General features: G+C 57.6%; 1 protein-coding gene across 1 annotated transcript in view; it reads left to right on the top strand.

Moving 5' to 3' along the window:
- LOC139240326 (trypsin-like) overlaps positions 1-19,084 on the top strand; it is a 222,584-nt gene that overhangs the window by 117,602 nt on the left and 85,898 nt on the right. Inside the window, exons 2-3 of the mRNA XM_070868799.1 lie at positions 9,377-9,473; positions 11,392-11,463. Of these exons, the coding sequence (XP_070724900.1) occupies positions 9,377-9,473; positions 11,392-11,463 (169 nt within the window). The remainder of the gene's footprint in view (positions 1-9,376; positions 9,474-11,391; positions 11,464-19,084) is intronic.

Genomic DNA, 19,084 nt, shown 5'->3' on the forward strand with positions numbered 1-19,084 from the left:
TAACTCTCCCATCGAAGCCCATCCCTCCAGTCACCTAACACCCCCATCGAAGCCCATCCCTCCACTCCCCTAACTCTCCCATCGAAGCCCATCCCTCCCGTCCCCTAACTCTCCCATCGAAGCCCATCCCTCCAGTCCCCTAACTCTCCCATCGAAGCCCATCCCTCCAGTCCCCTAACTCTCCCATCGAAGCCCATCCCTCCAGTCCCCTAACTCCCCCATCGAAGCCCATCCCTCCCATCCCCTAACTCTCCCATCGAAGCCCATCCCTCCAGTACCCTAACTCTCCCATCGAAGCCCATCCCTCCCGTCCCCTAACTCTCCCATCGAAGCCCTTCCCTCCATTCCCCTAACTCTCCCGTCGAAGCCCATCCCTCCAGTCCTCTAACTCTCCCATCGAAGCCCATCCCTCCAGTAATCTAACTCTCCCAACGAAGCCTCTCCATCCAGTCCCCTAACTCTCCCATCGAAGCCTATCCCTCCAGTCCCCTAACTCTCCCATCGAAGCCCATCCCTCCCGTCCCCTAACTCTCCCATCGAAGCCCATCCCTCCCGTCCCCTAACTCTCCCATCGAAGCCCATCCCTCCAGTACCCTAACTCTCCCATCGAAGCCCATCCCTCCCGTCCCCTAACTCTCCCATCGAAGCCCATCCCTCCATTCCCCTAACTCTCCCGTCGAAGCCCATCCCTCCAGTCCTCTAACTCTCCCATCGAAGCCCATCCCTCCAGTAATCTAACTCTCCCAACGAAGCCTCTCCATCCAGTCCCCTAACTCTCCCATCGAAGCCCATCCCTCCCGTCCCCTAACTCTCCCATCGAAGCCCATCCCTCCAGTACCCTAACTCCCCCATCGAAGCCCAGCCCTCCAGTCCCCTAACTCCCCCATCGAAGCCCATCCCTCCAGTCCCCTAACTCTCCCATCGATGCCCATCCCTCCCATCCCCTAACTCTCCCATCGAAGCCCATCCCTCCCGTCCCCTAACTCTCCCATCGAAGCCCATCCCTCCCGTCCACTAACTCTTCCATCGAAGCCCATCCCTCCAGTAATCTAACTCTCCCATCGAAGCCCCTCCATCCAGTCCCCTAACTCTCCCATTGAAGCCTATCCCTCCAGTCCTCTAACTCTCCCATCGAAGCCCATCCCTCCCGTCCCCTAACTCCCCCATCGAAGCCCATCCATCCAGTCCCCTAACTCTCCCATCGAAGCCCATCCCTCCAGTCCCCTAACTCTCCCATCGAAGCCCATCCCTCCCATCCACTAACTCTCCCATCGAAGCCCATCCCTCCAGTCCCCTAACTCTCCCATCGAAGCCCATCCCTCCAGTCCCCTAACTCCCCCATTGAAGCCCATCCTTCCAGTAATCTAACTCTCCCATCGAAGCCCATCCCTCCCATCCCCTAACTCTCCCATCGAAGCCCATCCCTCCCGTCCCCTAACTCTCCCATCGAAGCCCATCCCTCCAGTAATCTAACTCTCCCATCGAAGCCCATCCCTCCCATCCCCTAACTCTCCCATCGAAGCCCATCCCTCCCGTCCCCTAACTCTCCCATCGAAGCCCATCCTTCCAGTAATCTAACTCTCCCATCGAAGCCCATCCCTCCCATCCCCTAACTCTCCCATCAAAGCCCATCCCTCCAGTCCCCTAACTCTCCCATCGAAGCCCATCCCTCCAGTCCCCTAACTCTCCCATCGAAGCCCACCCCTCCTGTCCCCTAACTCTCCCATCGAAGCCCATTCCTCCAGTCCCCGAACCCCGCCATCGAAGCCCATACCTCCTGTCCCCTAACTCTCCCATCGAAGCCCATTCCCTCCAGTCCCCTAACTCTCCCATCGAAGCCCATCCCTCCAGTACCCTAATTCCCCCATCGAAGCCCATTCCCTCCAGTCCCCTAACTCTCCCATCGAAGCCCATCCCTCCAGTCCCCTAACTCCCCCATCGAAGTCCATCCCTCCAGTCCTCTAACTCTCCCATCGAAGCCCATCCCTCCAGTAATCTAAGACTCCCATCGAAGCCCCTCCATCCAGTCCCCTAACTCTCCCATCGAAGCTCATCCCTCCAGTCCCCTAACTCTCCCATCGAAGCCCATCCCTCCAGTCCCCTAACTCTCCCATCGAAGCCCATCCCTCCAGTCCCCTAACTCTCCCATCGAAGCCCATCCCTCCTGTCCCCTAACTCTCCCATCGAAGCCCATCCCTCCAGTAATCTAACTCTCCCATCGAAGCCCCTCCATCCAGTCCCCTAACTCTCCCATCGAAGTCTATCCCTCCAGTCCCCTAACTCTCCCATCGAAGCCCATCCCTCCAGTCCCCTAACTCTCCCATCGAAGCCCATCCCTCCCGTCCCCTAACTCCCCCATCGAAGCCCATCCCTCCAGTCCCCTAACTCTCCCATCGAAGCCCATCCCTCCAGTCCCCTAACTCTCCCATCGAAGCCCATCCCTCCAGTCCCCTAACTCTCCCATCGAAGCCCATCCCTCCAGTCCCCTAACTCCACCATCGAAGCCCATGCCTCCCGTCCCCTAACTCTCCCATCGAAGCCAATCCCTCCAGTACCCTAACTCTCCCATCGAAGCCTATCCCTCCAGTTCCCTAACTCTCCCATCGAAGCCCATCCCTCCAGTCCCCTAACTCTCCCATCGAAGCCCATCCCTCCCGTCCCCTAACTCCCCCATCGAAGCCCATCCCTCCAGTCCCCTAACTCTCCCATCGAAGCCCATCCCTCCAGTCACCTAACACCCCCATCGAAGCCCATCCCTCCAGTCCCCTAACTCTCCCATCGAAGCCCATCCCTCCCGTCCCCTAACTCTCCCATCGAAGCCCATCCCTCCAGTCCCCTAACTCTCCCATCGAAGCCCATCCCTCCAGTCCCCTAACTCTCCCATCGAAGCCCATCCCTCCAGTCCCCTAACTGCCCCATCGAAGCCCATCCCTCCCATCCCCTAACTCTCCCATCGAAGCCCATCCCTCCAGTACCCTAACTCTCCCATCGAAGCCCATCCCTCCCGTCCCCTAACTCTCCCATCGAAGCCCATCCCTCCATTCCCCTAACTCTCCCGTCGAAGCCCATCCCTCCAGTCCTCTAACTCTCCCATCGAAGCCCATCCCTCCAGTAATCTAACTCTCCCAACGAAGCCTCTCCATCCAGTCCCCTAACTCTCCCATCGAAGCCTATCTCTCCAGTCCCCTAACTCTCCCATCGAAGCCCATCCCTCCAGTCCCCTAACTCTCCCATCGAAGCCCATCCCTCCCGTCCCCTAACTCCCCCATCGAAGCCCATCCCTCCAGTCCCCTAACTCTCCCATCGAAGCCCATCCCTCCAGTCCCCTAACTCTCCCATCGAAGCCCATCCCTCCAGTCCCCTAACTCTCCCATCGAAGCCCATCCCTCCAGTCACCTAACTCCCCCATCGAAGCCCATCCCTCCCGTCCCCTAACTCTCCCATCGAAGCCCATCCCTCCAGTACCCTAACTCTCCCATCGAAGCCCATCCCTCCCGTCCCCTAACTCTCCCATCGAAGCCCATCCCTCCATTCCCCTAACTCTCCCATCGAAGCCCATTCCTCCAGTCCTCTAACTCTCCCATCGAAGCCCATCCCTCCAGTAATCTAACTCTCCCAACGAAGCCTCTCCATCCAGTCCCCTAACTCTCCCATCGAAGCCCATTCCTCCAGTCCCCTAACTCTCCCATCGAAGCCCATCCCTCCAGTCCCCTAACTCTCCCATCGAAGCCCATCCCTCCAGTCCCTTAACTCTCCCATCGAAGCCCATCCCTCCCATCCCCTAACTCTCCCATCGAAGCCCATCCCTCCAGTCCCTTAACTCCTCCATCGAAGCCCATCCCTCCAGTCCCCTAACTCCCCCATCGAAGCCCATCCTTCCAGTAATCTAACTCTCCCATCGAAGCCCATCCCTCCCGTCCCCTAACTCTCCCATCGAAGCCCATCCCTCCCGTCCCCTAACTCTCCCATCGAAGCCCATCCCTCCAGTCCCCTAACTCCCCCATCGAAGCCCATCCCTCCAGTCCCCTAACTCTCCCATCGAAGCCCATCTCTCCCGTCCCCTAACTCTCCCATCGAAGCCCATCCCTCCAGTAATCTAACTCTCCCATCGAAGCCCCTCCATCCAGTCCCCTAACTCTCCCATCGAAGCCCATCCCTTCTGTCCCCTAACTCTCCCATCGAAGCCCATCCCTCCAGTCCCCTAACTCCCCCATCGAAGCCCATCCCTCCTGTCCCCTAACTCTCCCATCGAAACCCATTCCCTCCAGTCCCCTAACTCTCCCATCGAAGCCCATCCCTCCAGTCCCCTAACTCCCCCATCGAAGCCCATTCCCTCCAGTCCTCTAACTCTCCCATCGAAGCCCATCCCTCCAGTAATCTAACTCTCCCATCGAAGCCCCTCCATCCAGTCCCCTAACTCTCCCATCGAAGCTCATCCCTCCAGTCCCCTAACTCTCCCATCGAAGCCCATCCCTCCAGTCCCCTAACTCTCCCATCGAAGCCCATCCCTCCTGTCCCCTAACTCTCCCATCGAAGCCCATCCCTCCAGTCCCCTAACTCCCCCATCGAAGCCCATCCCTCCTGTCCCCTAACTCTCCCATTGAAGCCCATTCCCTCCAGTCCCCTAACTCTCCCATCGAAGCCCATCCCTCCAGTCCCCTAACTCCCCCATCGAAGCCCATCCCTCCCATCCCCTAACTCCCCCATCGAAGCCCATCCCTCCAGTCCCCTAACTCTCCCATCGAAGCCCATCCCTCCAGTCCCCTAACTCCCCCATCGAAGCCCATCCTCCAGTCCCCTAACTCTCCCATCGAAGCCCATCCCTCCTGTCCCCTAACTCTCCCATCGAAGCCCATCCCTCAAGTCCCCTAACTCTCCCATCGAAGCCCATCCCTCCAGTCCCCTAACTCTCCCATCGAAGCCCATCCCTCCAGTCCCCTAACTCCCCCATCGAAGCCCATCCTCCAGTCCCCTAACTCTCCCATCGAAGCCCATCCCTCCTGTCCCCTAACTCTCCCATCGAAGCCCATCCCTCCAGTCCCCTAACTCCCCCATCGAAGCCCATCCCTCCAGTCCCCTAACTCCCCCATCGAAGCCCATCCCTCCAGTTCCCTAACTCCCCCATCGAAGCCCATCGCTCCCGTACCCTAACTCCCCCATCGAAGCCCATCCCTCCAGTCCCCTAACTCTCCCATCGAAGCCCATCCTCCAGTCCCCTAACTCCCCCATCGAAGCCCATCCCTCCAGTCCCCTAACTCTCCCATCGAAGCACATCCCTCCAGTCCTCTAACTCCCCCATCGAAGCCCATCCCTCCAGTCCCCTAACTCTCCCATCGAAGCCCCTCCATTCTGCCCTGGTGTTTATGTTTGTACAAGGCAGATTATTGCAAACATTTCTCGCCCTCTAAGTACAGAGATTCTTCCTGACTACGTGAAGCCCAATTTAACCGGTACTGCTCCCTCTTCTGGTTCAATTTACGTACAATGGGTGACGTTCTCTGTAACATTTCAGGACTTTGAGAACATAAGAACACAAGAAATAGGAGCAGGAATCGGCCATTCGGCCCCTCGAGCCTGTTGCGCCGTTCAATGAGATCACGGTTGATCATCGACCTCAACTCCACTTTCCCCGTATTCCTTGATTCCCCTCGAAAACTGAGATGAGGAGGAATTCCTTCTCTCAGAGGGTTGTAAATCTGTGGAATTCTCTGCATCAGAGAGCTGTGGAAGCTGGGACATTGAATATATTTAAGGCAGTGATAGACAGTTTCTTAACCGATAAGGGAATAAGGGGATAAGGGGGCGGGCAGGGAAGTGGAGCTGAGTCCATGATCGGATCAGCCAGGATCGTATTAAATGGCGGACAGGCTCGAGGGGCCGAATGGCCGACTCCTGCTCCTATTTCTTATGTTCTTATGTTCTTATGAGTCAAAAATTCTCTCGATCCCAGTCTCGAATATACTCAACGACTGAGCCCCCACAGCCCTCTGGGGCAGAGAAATCCAAAGATTCACCACCCTCTGAGTGAAGAAATTCCTCCTCATCTCAGTCCTCAATGGCCGACCCCTTATCCTGAGACTGTGTGGCCCCTGGTTCTAGACTCCCCAGCCCAGGGGGAAACACCCTCCCTGTATCTACCCTGTCAATCCCCCTCAGAATCTGCTATGTTCCAATGAGATCACCTCTCATTCTTCTAAACTCCAGAGAGAATAGGCCTAATCTGCTCAATGTCTCCTCATAGGACAATCCCCCCCATCCCAGGAATCAATCTGGTGAACCTTCGTTGCACTCCCTCTATGACAAGTATATCCTTCCTTCGGTAAGGAGACCCAAACTCCAGGTGTGGCCTCACCAGGACCCAATATAATTGTAGCAAGACTTGCTTACTCTTGTACTTTGATCGGACTGTGCCAATCCACAGGGGTCAGCCTCTCCAGGCTGTTCCCCATCCCCTCGGTCCCCTCAATATTGGCAGAAACCCCGTTTACACCGATAGAGGATAAGGTCCTGCGGATATCCATCTTTAAGGAAAGCGATCATGTGGGCGATCGGGGCCATCTATTAGTCAATACTGGTATACTGTGAATATATCTTCCATTTTACATCATGTATTAACATTCAATGCACGCGACCTACACCGACACACTAGCCCATTCCTCCAGTCCCCTAATTCCCCCATCGAAGCCCATTCCTCCAGTCCCCTAATTCTCCCATCGAAGCCCATTCCTCCAGTCCCCTAATTCTCCCATCGAAGCCCATTCCTCCAGTCCCCTAATTCTCCCATCGAAGCCCATCCCTCCAGTCCCCTAACTCTCCCATCGAAGCCCATCCCTCCCGTCCCCTAACTCTCCCATCGAAGCCCATCCTCCAGTCCCCTAACTCTCCCATCGAAGCCCATCCCTCCCGTCCCCTAACTCCCCCATCGAAGCCCATCCCTCCAGTCCCCTAACTCTCCCATCGAAGCCCATCCTCCAGTCCCCTAACTCTCCCATCGAAGTCCATCCCTCCCGTCCCCTAACTCCCCCATCGAAGCCCATCCTCCAGTCCCCTAACTCTCCCATCGAAGCCCATCCTCCAGTCCCCTAACTCCCCCATCGAAGCCCATCCTCCAGTCCCCTAACTCTCCCATCGAAGCCCATCCCTCCAGTCCCCTAACTCCCCCATCGAAGCCCATCCTCCAGTCCCCTAACTCTCCCATCGAAGCCCATCCCTCCTGTCCCCTAACTCTCCCATCGAAGCCCATCCCTCCTGTCCCCTAACTCTCCCATCGAAGCCCATCCATCAAGTCCCCTAACTCTCCCATCGAAGCCCATCCCTCCAGTCCCCTAACTCTCCCATCGAAGCCCATCCTCCAGTCCCCTAACTCTCCCATCGAAGCCCATCCCTCCAGTCCCCTAACTCCCCCATCGAAGCCAATCCCTCCCGTCCCCTAACTCTCCCATCGAAGCCCATCCCTCCAGTCCCCTAACTCCCCCATCGAAGCCCATCCCTCGAGTCCCCTAACTCCCCCATCGAAGCCCATCCCTCCAGTCCCCTAACTTCCCCATCGAAGCCCATCCCTCCAGTCCCCTAACTCCCCCATCGAAGCCAATCCCTCCAGTCCCCTAACTCCCCCATCGAAGCCCATCCCTCCAGTCCCCTAACTCCCCCATCGAAGCCCATCCCTCCCGTACCCTAACTCCCCCATCGAAGCCCATCTCTCCCGTCCCCTAACTCCCCCATCGAAGCCCATCCCTCCAGTCCCCTAACTCCCCCATCGAAGCCCATCCCTCCCGTACCCTAACTCCCCCATCGAAGCCCATCCCTCCAGTCCCCTAACTCCCCCATCGAAGCCCATCCCTCCAGTCCCCTAACTCCCCCATCAAAGCCCATCCCTCCCGTACCCTAACTCCCCCATCGAAGCCCATCTCTCCAGCCCCCTAACTCCCCCATCGAAGCCCATCCCTCCAGTCCCCTAACTCCCCCATCGAAGCCCATCTCTCCAGTCTCCTAACTCCCCCATCGAAGCCCATCCCTCCAGTCCCCTAACTCTCCCATCGAAGCCCATCCCTCCCGTACCCTAACTCCCCCATCGAAGCCCATCTCTCCAGTACACTAACTCTGTAACTCAACCCCATTTACCGCCCTTTGCACTGTATCCTCTGATACCCTTACCCAACAAAAATGCACCAATCTTAGTCTTGAAAGCTCCAACCCCCAGCGCCCACGGGCATTTGGGAGCGAAATGAATTAGAGGTTGGATTTGCACTCCTGTGAGTCGCTTTGGGATGTTGAAGGTGCTATATAATTGCAAGCAGTTGGCACTGTTAACCAGACTGCGACCGTTTTCTGTACTGTACCCTTGCAGCACATGATTTCCCAGGAAGAGGGGATCCTGTCTGGATTATCTGCCTTCTGTACCAGTCTGGAATTTTTCTGCCAGACAGGTGTCAGAACTGAGCCCAGAACTTCCCGCCTCCGAGTCTGCCAACTGTGATTCACTCGAAGGGCCGATAGTTTGGCAGCAGGACCCGAAACAGAGCCCTCAGTGAAAGATAGGTTTTACAGCTGGCATCACAATACCCCAGAGAGGAGCAGACTGCCACAGGGGATCGAACATCACCACAATATACTCAACGGTGAGCAGCTGGTCGAGGCTCAGTGGGCAGCACTCTCGCCTCCGAGCCCAGAAGATGTTGGGTTCAAGTCCCATAATGTCGGAGGGGCAGTACTGACGGAGCGCCGCACTGTCGGAGGGGCAGTACTGAGGGAGTGCCGCACTGTCGGAGGGGCAGTACTGAGGGAGCGCCGCACTGTCGGAGGGGCAGTACTGAGGGAGCGCCGCACTGTCGGAGGGGCAGTGCTGAGGGAGCGCCGCACTGTCGGAGGGGCAGTACTGAGGGAGCGCCGCACTGTCGGAGGGGCAGTACTGAGGGAGCGCCGCACTGTCGGAGGGGCAGTACTGAGGGAGCACCGCACTGTTGGAGGGTCTGTACTGAGGGAGCGCCATATTGTCGGAGGGTCAGTACTGAGGGAGCGTCGTACTGTCGGAGGTGCCATCTTTCGGATGAGACATTAAACCGAGGCCCCGTCTGCCCCTCAGGTGGATGTAAAAGATCCCATGGCACTATTTGGAAGAAGAGCAGGGGGAGTTCTCCCCGGTGTCCTGGGGCCAATATTTATCCCTCAACCAACATAACAAAAACAGATGATCTGGGTCATTATCACATCGCTGTGTGTGGGAGCTTGCTGTGCGCAAATTGCCTGCCGCGTTTCCCACAATACAACAGTAACCACACTCCAAAAGTACTTCATTGGCTGTAAAGCGCTTTGGGACATCCAGTGGTCATGAAAGGTGCTATATAAATGCATGTACTTTTCTTTAATTATTCAGCAGATCTATTGGACAACCTCTGTCGAACGGAATACCTCAAGCATTCTGGTGCAGCTGCGGAGATCCCTCTCCACGATCACCAAGGCAACGTGCCAGAGAGGTAAGGAGTCAGAGCACCCTTCCCTACACATCCTCGATGGGAGTTATAGCTGGGCCAAGAACGGAGTCCGACTCTGTGATCCTCTGATCTGCTCGGTTACCGAGATAGGGAGGGTGTAGGGGCTGGGGGAGGTTACCGAGATAGGGAGGGTGTAGGGGCTGGAGGAGGTTACCGAGATAGGGAGGGGTGTAGGGGCTGGAGGAGGTTACAGAGATCGGGAGGAGTGTAGGGTTGGAGGAGGTTACCGAGATAGGGAGGGGTGTAAGGGCTGGAGAGGGTTACAGAGATAGGGAGTGGTGTAGGGGCTGGAGGAGATTACAGAGATAGGGAGGGGTGTAGGGGCTGGAGGAGGTTACCGAGATAGGGAGGGGTGTAGGGGCTGGAGAAGGTTGCAGAGATAGGGAGGGGTGCAGGGGCTGGAGGAGGTTACAGAGATAGGGAGGGGTGTAGGGGCTGGAGAGGGTTACAGAGATAGGGAGGGGTGTAGGGGCTGGAGGAGGTTACAGAGATAGGGAGGGGTGTAGGGCTGGAGGAGGTTACAGCGATAGGGAGGGGAGTAGGGCTGGAGGAGGTTACACAGATAGGGAGTGGTGTAGGGGCTGGAGGAGATTACAGAGATAGGGAGGGTGTCGGGGCTGGAGGTGGTTACAGAGATAGGGAGGGGCTGGAGGAGGTTACAGAGATAGGGAGGGGTGTAGGGGCTGGAGGAGGTTACAGAGATAGGGAGGGGTGTAGGGGCTGGAGGAGGTTACAGAGATAGGGAGTGGTGTAGGGGCTGGAGGAGGTTACAGAGATAGGGAGGGGTGTAGGGGCTGGAGGAGGTTACAGAGATAGGGAGTGGTATAGGGGCTGGAGGAAGTTACAGAGATAGGGAGTGGTGTAGGGGCTGGAGGAAGTTACAGAGATAGGGAGTGGTGTAGGGGCTGGAGGAGGTTACAGAGATAGGGAGTGGTGTAGGGGCTGGAGGAGGTTACAGAGATAGGGAGTGGTGTAGGGGCTGGAGGAGGTTACAGAGATAGGGAGGGGTGTAGGGGCTGGAGGAGGTTACAGAGATCAGGAGTGGCTGGAGGGATTTGAACAGGAGCATGAGGATTTTAAAATCGAGACGTTACCGGATGGGAGCCAATGTCGGCCGGCGAGCACAGGGGGTGATGGGTGAGTGGGACTTGGTGCGAGTTAGGACACGGGGACAGTGAGCACAGGGGGTGATGGGTGAGCGGGACTCGGTGCGAGTTAGGACACGGGGGCAGTGAGCACAGGGGGTGATGGGTGAGTGGGACTCGGTGCGAGTTAGGACACGGGGCAGTGAGCACAGGGGGTGATGGGTGAGCGGGACTCGGTGCGAGTTAGGACACGGGGGGCAGTGAGCACAGGGGGTGATGGGTGAGTGGGACTCGGTGCGAGTTAGGACACGGGGCAGCGAGCACAGGGGGTGATGGGTGAACGGGACTCGGTGCGAGTTAGGACACGGGGCAGTGAGCACAGGGGGTGATGGGTGAGCGGGACTCGGTGCGAGTTAGGACACGGGGCAGTGAGCACAGGGGGTGATGGGTGAGTGGGACTCGGTGCGAGTTAGGACACGGGGACAGTGAGCACAGCGGGTGATGGGTGAGTGGGACTCGGTGCGAGTTAGGACACGGGGCAGTGAGCACAGGGGGTGATGGGTGAGTGGGACTCGGTGCGAGTTAGGACATGGGGGCAGTGAGCACAGCGGGTGATGGGTGAGCGGGACTCGGTGTGAGTTAGGACACGGGGGCAGTAGAGAGGAGGATCGGGGGGATTACGGGAATGAAGGCGGGGCTGCCATGTCTGAGGGTGGGAGTAAATAGAGAAGGGTTCTGTATCCTGGTTGGACTGAGGCTTGGGGCCTGGGGTGACACAGGGCAGCCTTACTGAGGCACGTACTGTGTTGTTGCAGGTCGGGAGATGAGGAGAATGAGGCTGGAGATGATCGCCCTGGCCTTGATCGTGCTCGCAATCTACTGTCGGGGTAAGAACCTCCGATATCATGGCTCACTCTCCCCTCCACGTCCGAAAGGCCACGGGCCTGCTCACCGGTCATAGAGCCATCAAATCGCCCAATGTTCACAGCACCAAACCTTCAGCCCCTCCAGACCCTGCCTCCTCATCTGCTTGCCCAAGGAACGTTCAAATTAGGAGCAGGAGTCGGCCATTGAGGACTGAGATGAGGAGGAATTTCTTCACTCAGAGAGGGCTGAATCTTTGGAATTCTCTGCCCCAGAGGCCTGTGGAGGCTCGGTCGTTGAGTATACTCAAGGCTGGGATCGAGAGATTTTTGGGAACAAGGGAAATTAAGGGATATGGGGCTCGGGCGGGAAAGTGGAGTTGATGTCAATGATCAGTCATTGAATGGCGGAGCAGGCTCGAGGGGCCGAATGGCCGACTCCTGATCCCAATCCTTGTGTTCCTACGATTGGGTTATGAGGAGGGGTTAGAATCGAGTGGGCATCAGGACCACCTCCCTCGGCCACACCCCCTCATCACCATTCACGGCCCCGCCCCTCATCACCATTCACGGCCCCGCCCCCTCATCACCATTCACGGTCCCACCCCTCATCGCCATTCCCGGTCCCGCCCCCTCATTACCATTCCAGGCCCCGCCCCCTCATCACCATTCACGGCCCCGCCCCTCATCACCATTCACGGCCCCGCCCCCTCATCACCATTCCCGGCCCTGCTCCCTCATCACCATTCCTGGCACCGCCCCTCATCACCATTCCCGGACCCGCCCCCTCATCACCATTCACGGTCCCACCCCTCATCACCATTCCCGGTCCCGCCCCCTCATCACCATTCCTGGCACCGCCTCCTCATCACCATTCACGGCCCCGCCCCTCATCACCATTCACGGCCCCGCCCCTCATCACCATTCACAGCCCCGCCCCTCATCACCATTCCCGGTCCCGCCCCCTCATCACCATTCCTGGCACCACCCCCTCATCACCATTCACGGCCCCACCCCTTATCACCATTCACGGTCCCACCCCTCATCACCATTCCCGGTCCCGCCCCCTCATCACCATTCCTGGCACCGCCTCCTCATCACCATTCACGGCCCCGCCCCTCATCACCATTCACGGCCCCGCCCCTCATCACCATTCACGGTCCCGTCCCCTCATCAGCATTCCCAATCCCGCCCCCTCATCACCATTCCTGGCACTGACTCCTCATCACCATTCCCGGTCCCACCCCCTCATCACCATTCACGGCCCCGCCCCTCATCACCATTCACGGCCCCGCCCCTCATCACCATTCACGGTCCCGCCCCCTCATCAGCATTCCCGATCCCGCCCCCTCATCACCATTCCTGGCACTGACTCCTCATCACCATTCCCGGTCCTGCCCCCTCATCACCATTCCCGGTCCCGCCTCCTCATCACCATTCCCGGTCCTGCCCCCTCATCACCATTCACGGCTCCGCCCCTCATCACCATTCACGGCCCCGCCCCCTCATCACCATTCACGGCCCCGCCCCTCATCACCATTCACGGTCCCGCCCCCTCATCAGCATTCCCGATCCCGCCCCCTCATCACCATTCCTGGCACTGACTCCTCATCACCATTCCCGGTCCTGCCCCCTCATCACCATTCCCGGCCCTGCCCCCTCATCACCATTCCTGGCACTGCCCCCTCATCACCATTCCCGGCCCCGCCCCTCATCACCATTCACGGCCCCGCCCCCTCATCACCATTCACGGCCCCGCCCCCTCATCACCATTCCCGGCCCTGCCCCCTCATCACCATTCCTGGCACTGCCCCCTCATCACCATTCCCGGTCCTGCCCCCTCATCACCATTCCTGGCACTGTCTCCTCATCACCATTCACGGTCCCACCCCCTCATCACCATTCACGGCCCCGTCCCCTCATCACCATTCCTGGCACTGCCTCCTCATCACCATTCCTGGTCCTGCCCCCTCATCACCATTCACAGCCCCACCCCCTCATCACCATTCCTGGCACTGCCCCCTCATCACCATTCGCAGTCCCGCCCCCTCATCACCATTCCTGGCACCGCGTCCTCATCACCATTCCCGGCCCCGCCCCCTCATCACCATTCCCGGTCCCGCCCCTCATCACCATTCCTGGCCCCGCCCCCTCATCACCATTCACGGTCCCGCCCCCTCATCACCATTCACGGCCCCGCCCCTCATCACCATTCCCAGTCCCGCCCCCTCATCACCATTCCTGGCACCGCCTCCTCATCACCATTCACGGCCCCGCCCCTCATTACCATTTCCAATCCCGCCCCCTCATCACCATTCATGGCCCCGCCCCTCATCACCATTCGCGGCCCCGCCCCTCATCACCATTCCCGGTCCCACCCCCTCATCACCATTCACGGCCCCGCCCCTCATCACCATTCCCGAACCCGTCCCCTCATCACCATTCACGGCCCCGCCCCTCATCACCATTCCCGAACCCGTCCCCTCATCACCATTCCCGGCACCACCTCCTCATCACCATTCCCGAACCCGCCCCCTCATCACCATTCCCGGTCCCGCCCCCTCACCACCATTCCTGGCACCGCCTCCTCATCACCATTCCCGACCCCGCCCCCTCATCACCATTCCCGGTCCCGCCCGCTCATCACCATTTCTGGCACCGCCTCCTCATCACCATTCCCGACTCCGCCCCCTCATCACCATTCCCGGCCCCACCCCCTCATCACCATTCCCGACCCCGCCCCCTCATCACAATTCCAGGCCCCACCCCCTTATCACCATTCCCGACCCCACCCCCTCATCACCATTCCCGGCCCCACCCCCTCATCACCATTCCCGGACCCGCCTCTCACTGCCATTAACCCGACCCCTTAATGTCACATGTTCGGACCCTCAATGCCACAGACTCCGCCCCCATTGTAACCCGCTCCGCCCCCATTGTCACAGGCTCCGCCCCTCTCGGTCACTGGTGCCCCACGCTCCACCCCCACCCTCACTCCAGGCTCTGCTATTCCTTTCTCCTCCCCTCCCTCCCTTCCTCCCTGCCTCCACGTCCCTCCCCCTCACTCACACAGTCACTCCCTCCCTCACTCCCTTTCTCCCTCCCTCTCTCACTCCATAACCCAATCCCTCACTCCCTTCCTCCCTCTCTATCTCCATCACCCCCTCACTATCTCCCTCCCTCACTCCCTTCCTCCCTCACTCCCTTCCTCCCCCTCACTCACTCCGTCACTCTCTCCCTCCCCCTCTCCCTCACTCCCTCACTCTCTCTCTCCCACTCTCATTCCCTCACTTCCTCCCTCTCTCCCTCCCTCACTTCCTCACTCTCTCCCTCCCACTCCCTCTCTCTCCCTCCCTCCTTCACTCAGTCACTCACTCTCTCCCTCCCTTTCCACCTGCCTCACTCTCTTGCTCCTTCATTCCCTCCCTCCCTCCCTCACTCCATCTGTCACTCACTCCCTCACTCCCTTTCTATCTCCATTACTCCCTCCCTCCCTCACTCACTCCTTCCCTCACTCACTCCCACCCTCCCTTTCTATCTGCCTCACTCTCTCCCTCTCTCACTCCTTCTCTCATTCCCTCTCTCACTCCCTCCCTCCCTCTCTCTCGCTCTCTCTCTCTCACTCCCTCCCTCACTCCCTCATTCCCTCCCACCCTCTCTATCTCTCTCACTCCCTCACTCTCTCCCTCCCACTCTCACTCCCTCACATCCTCCCTCCCTCCTTCTCTCCCTCCCACTCTCACTCTCTCCCTCCCTCCCACTCTCACTCCCTCACTCACTCAATCATTCCCCTTCCTCCCTCTCTTCCTCTCTCCCTTTCTATCTCCCTCAATCCCTCAATCACTCCCTCCTTCACTCACTCCCTCCGTCACTCCCTCCCTCCATCACTCACTCCCTCCCTCCATTTCTATCTCCCTCACTCCCTACCTCTCCCTCACTCACTCCCTCACTCACTCCCTCCCTCACTCCTCCTTCTCTCTCTCCCACGCATTCTCTCACTCCCTCCCTTTTCCCTGCTCTCCCTCCCTCATTCTCTCCCACTCTCACCCTCTTCCTCCCACACGCCCTCCGCCCTCCTTCCCTCTCTCACTCCCTCCCTCACTCTCTCCCTCACTCCCTCACTCCCTCCCTCCCTCACTCACTCTCTCACTCCCTCCCTCACTCCCTCCCTTCCTTCCTCCATGCCTCCCTCACTCACTCCCTCACTCCCTTCCTCCCTCCCTCCCTCACTCCTTCCCTCACAACCTTCCTCCCTCCCTCCCTCACTCACTCCCTCCATGCATTTCTATCTCCTTCACGCCCTCCCTTACTCCCTCACTCCCTCCTTCCCTCTCTCACACCCTCCCTCACTCTCTCCCTCCCACACTCTCTCCCTCCCTCACTCTCTCCCTCACTCACTCACTCCCTCCCTCACTCACTGACTCACTCCCTCCCTCATTTACTTCCTCACTCCCTCCTTCCATGAATTTCTAGCTCCATCATTCCCTCCCTCACTCCCTCCCTCTATCCCTTCCTCCTTCCCTTCCACCCTCACTCACTCCATCCCTCTATCTCTCCCTCACTCCCCGCCTCCCTCTCTCACTCACTCCCTCCCTCCCACCCTCTATCACTCTCTCACTCCCTCCCTCCCTCCATAACCTCCCTTCCTCACTCCCTCCCTCACTCCTTCCCTTCCTCCCCCACTCCCTCCCTCCCTCACTCCCTCCCTTTCTCCCCCCTCCCTCCTCCCTCCCTCACTCCCTCCCCCCCCTCCCTCCCTCTAATGACAGGACCTTGCTCTGTGCTCTGCAGTAGCCTCGGGATACAGTGTGTTGAAGGAGCAGGTTGAGGATGTGAGTGTCACAGACAAACTGCAGCAGTACTGGGTCAGCATGTCCACCCAAGTCTCACAATGGATCGACAAGGCCGCATCGTCCACGGCTGGCCAGTCCATCAAGTAAGTGCTGACTGAGCCCAACACTCCTTTCAAATCACTCCCTCCAATTATGCCGAACCTCAGCACCAGTACTGAGGGAGCGCCGCACTGTCGGAGGGGCAGTACCGAGGGAGCGCCGCACTGTCGGAGAGGCAGTACTGAGGGAGCACCGCACTGTCGGAGGGGTAGTACTGAGGGAGCGCCGCACTGTCGGAGGGGCAGTACTGAGGGAGCGCCGCACTGTCGGAGGGGCAGTACTGAGGGAGCGCCGCACTGTCGGAGGGGCAGTACTGAGGGAGCGCTGCACTGTCGGAGGGGCAGTACTGAGGGAGTGCTGCACTGATGGAGGGGACAGCGTAGAGCGGACTTTACTCTGTATCTAACCCCGTGCTGTACCTGCCCTGGGAGTGTTTGATGGGACAGTGTAGAGGGAGCTTTACTCTGTATCTAACCCCGTGCTGTACCTGTACCTGCCCTGGGAGTGTTTGATGGGACAGTGTAGAGGGAGCTTTACTCTGTATCTAACCCCGTGCTGTACCTGTACCTGCCCTGGGAGTGTTTGATGGGACAGTGTAGAGGGAGCTTTACTCTGTATCTAACCCCGTGCTGTACCTGTACCTGCCCTGGGAGTGTTTGATGGGACAGTGTAGAGGGAGCTTTACTCTGTATCTAACCCCGTGCTGTACCTGTACCTGCCCTGGGAGTGTTTGATGGGACAGTGTAGAGGGAGCTTTACTCTGTATCTAACCCCGTGCTGTACCTGTACCTGCCCTGGGAGTGTTTGATGGGACAGTGTAGAGGGAGCTTTACTCTGTATCTAAGCCCGTGCTGTACCTGTACCTGCCCTGGGAGTGTTTGATGGGACAGTGTAGAGGGAGCTTTACTCTGTATCTAAGCCCGTGCTGTACCTGTACCTGCCCTGGGAAGTGTTTGACGGGTCAGTGTAGAGGGATTATGAGTGGGGGAACAGTGGGGATTGAACCCAGAACCCTGAAGCTCCCGATGTGGGGGTGCGTGCTCCCTCTCACTGGAGTCTCGCTAACCAAGTTTGTGAATTTGCTTTTGATAGGTCGATGTTTAACGGAAGTACGACTGCGATCGCGACTTACTTTGGCGTCTTGTTTGATCAAGTGATGCACATGTTTTGAGTTGCAGCCTCCGATTGACGGAATGGGATTGCGATCGATGCTGCCAGAGAGATCCCGGGTGAAACCGTGGATACCTGCTTGCCGTTATTTATCGCTCGTACCCTGAGTGACACCAGCCACGCCTTCCTTAACGATTCCTCAGCGAATAGGATTCCTGCTTGTCGCGTGACCATTCGAGTAATAAAATAAAATGATTGCACTAAATTCTCAACTCTTTGCAATAAAGGTGGGTGTGTTTCTCTCTGCTTTCTGTTCCTTCGAACATCTAAACTACAGACTGGAGAAGCTGAAGTTATTCGCCCTCGAGCTAAAAAGGTCGAGCAGCGATTAGCCAGAATGGTTCGCAGGTGAAATGTATTTTCTTCCCGCGCCCTTTGCTTCAGAATTCATTGCAACACATTGCTATTAAGAACTAATTGGTTTATTCGCTAAGGTTTAACAATCGCGCTACACATTACCAGTTCATCCACTCATTATCATCATAGGCAGTTCCTCGGAATCGAGGAAGACTTGCTTCCACTCTAAAAGTGAGTTCTCAGGTGACTGAACAGTCCCAATACGAGAGCCACAGTCCCTGTCACAGGTGGGACAGACAGTGGTTGAGGGAAGGGGAGGGTGGGACTGGTTTGCCGCACGCTCCTTCCGCTGCCTGCGCTTGCTTTCTGCACGCTCTTGGCGACGAGACTCGAGGTGCTCAGCGCCCTCCCGGATGCACTTCCTCCACTTAGGGCGGGACTGGTCTTTGGGCCCAGGGACTCCCAGGTGTCGGTGGGGGATGTTGCACTTTCTCAGGGAGGCTTTGAGGGTGGTCCCTTGTAACGTTTCCTCTGCCCACCTTTGGCTCGTTTGCCGTGAAGGAGTTCCGAGTAGAGCGCTGGCTTTGGGAGTCTCGTGTCTGGGACATGCGGACAATGTGGCCCCTGCCCAGCGGAGTGTGCAACAAAAATATATTCCAGTGAAAAAGAAGAGCGGCAAGAGAAGAGATAACCAGCCGTGGATAACCAAGGAAATAAAGGAAAGTATCAAATCAAAGACCAATGCGTATAAGGTGGCCAAGGTTAGTGGGAAACTAGAGGATTGGGAAAATTTGAAGCAACAGCAAAGAATGACTAAAAAAGCAATAAAGAAAGGGAAGATAGATTACGAAGGTAAACTTGCGCAAAACATAAAAACAGAGAGTAAAAGCTTTTACAGATATATAAAACGGAAAAGAGTGACTAAAGTAAATGTTGGTCCCTTAGAAGATGAAAAGGGGGATTTAATAATAGGAAATGTGGAAATGGCTGAGACCTTAAACAATTATTTTGCTTCGGTCTTCACAGTGGAAGACACAAAAACCATGCAAAAAATTGCTGGTCATAGGAATGTGGGAAGGGAGGACCTTGAGACAATCACTATCACTAGGGAGGTAGTGCTGGACAGGCTAATGGGACTCAAGGTAGACAAGTCCCCTGGTCCTGATGAAATGCATCCCAGGGTATTAAAAGAGATGGCGGAAGTTATAGCAGATGCATTTGTTATAATCTACCAAAATTCTCTGGACTCTGGGGAGGTACCAGCGGATTGGAAAGCAGCTAATGTA

This window comes from Pristiophorus japonicus, chromosome 31, assembly GCF_044704955.1.
Source record: "Pristiophorus japonicus isolate sPriJap1 chromosome 31, sPriJap1.hap1, whole genome shotgun sequence".
NCBI classification, from domain to species: Eukaryota; Metazoa; Chordata; class Chondrichthyes; family Pristiophoridae; genus Pristiophorus; species Pristiophorus japonicus.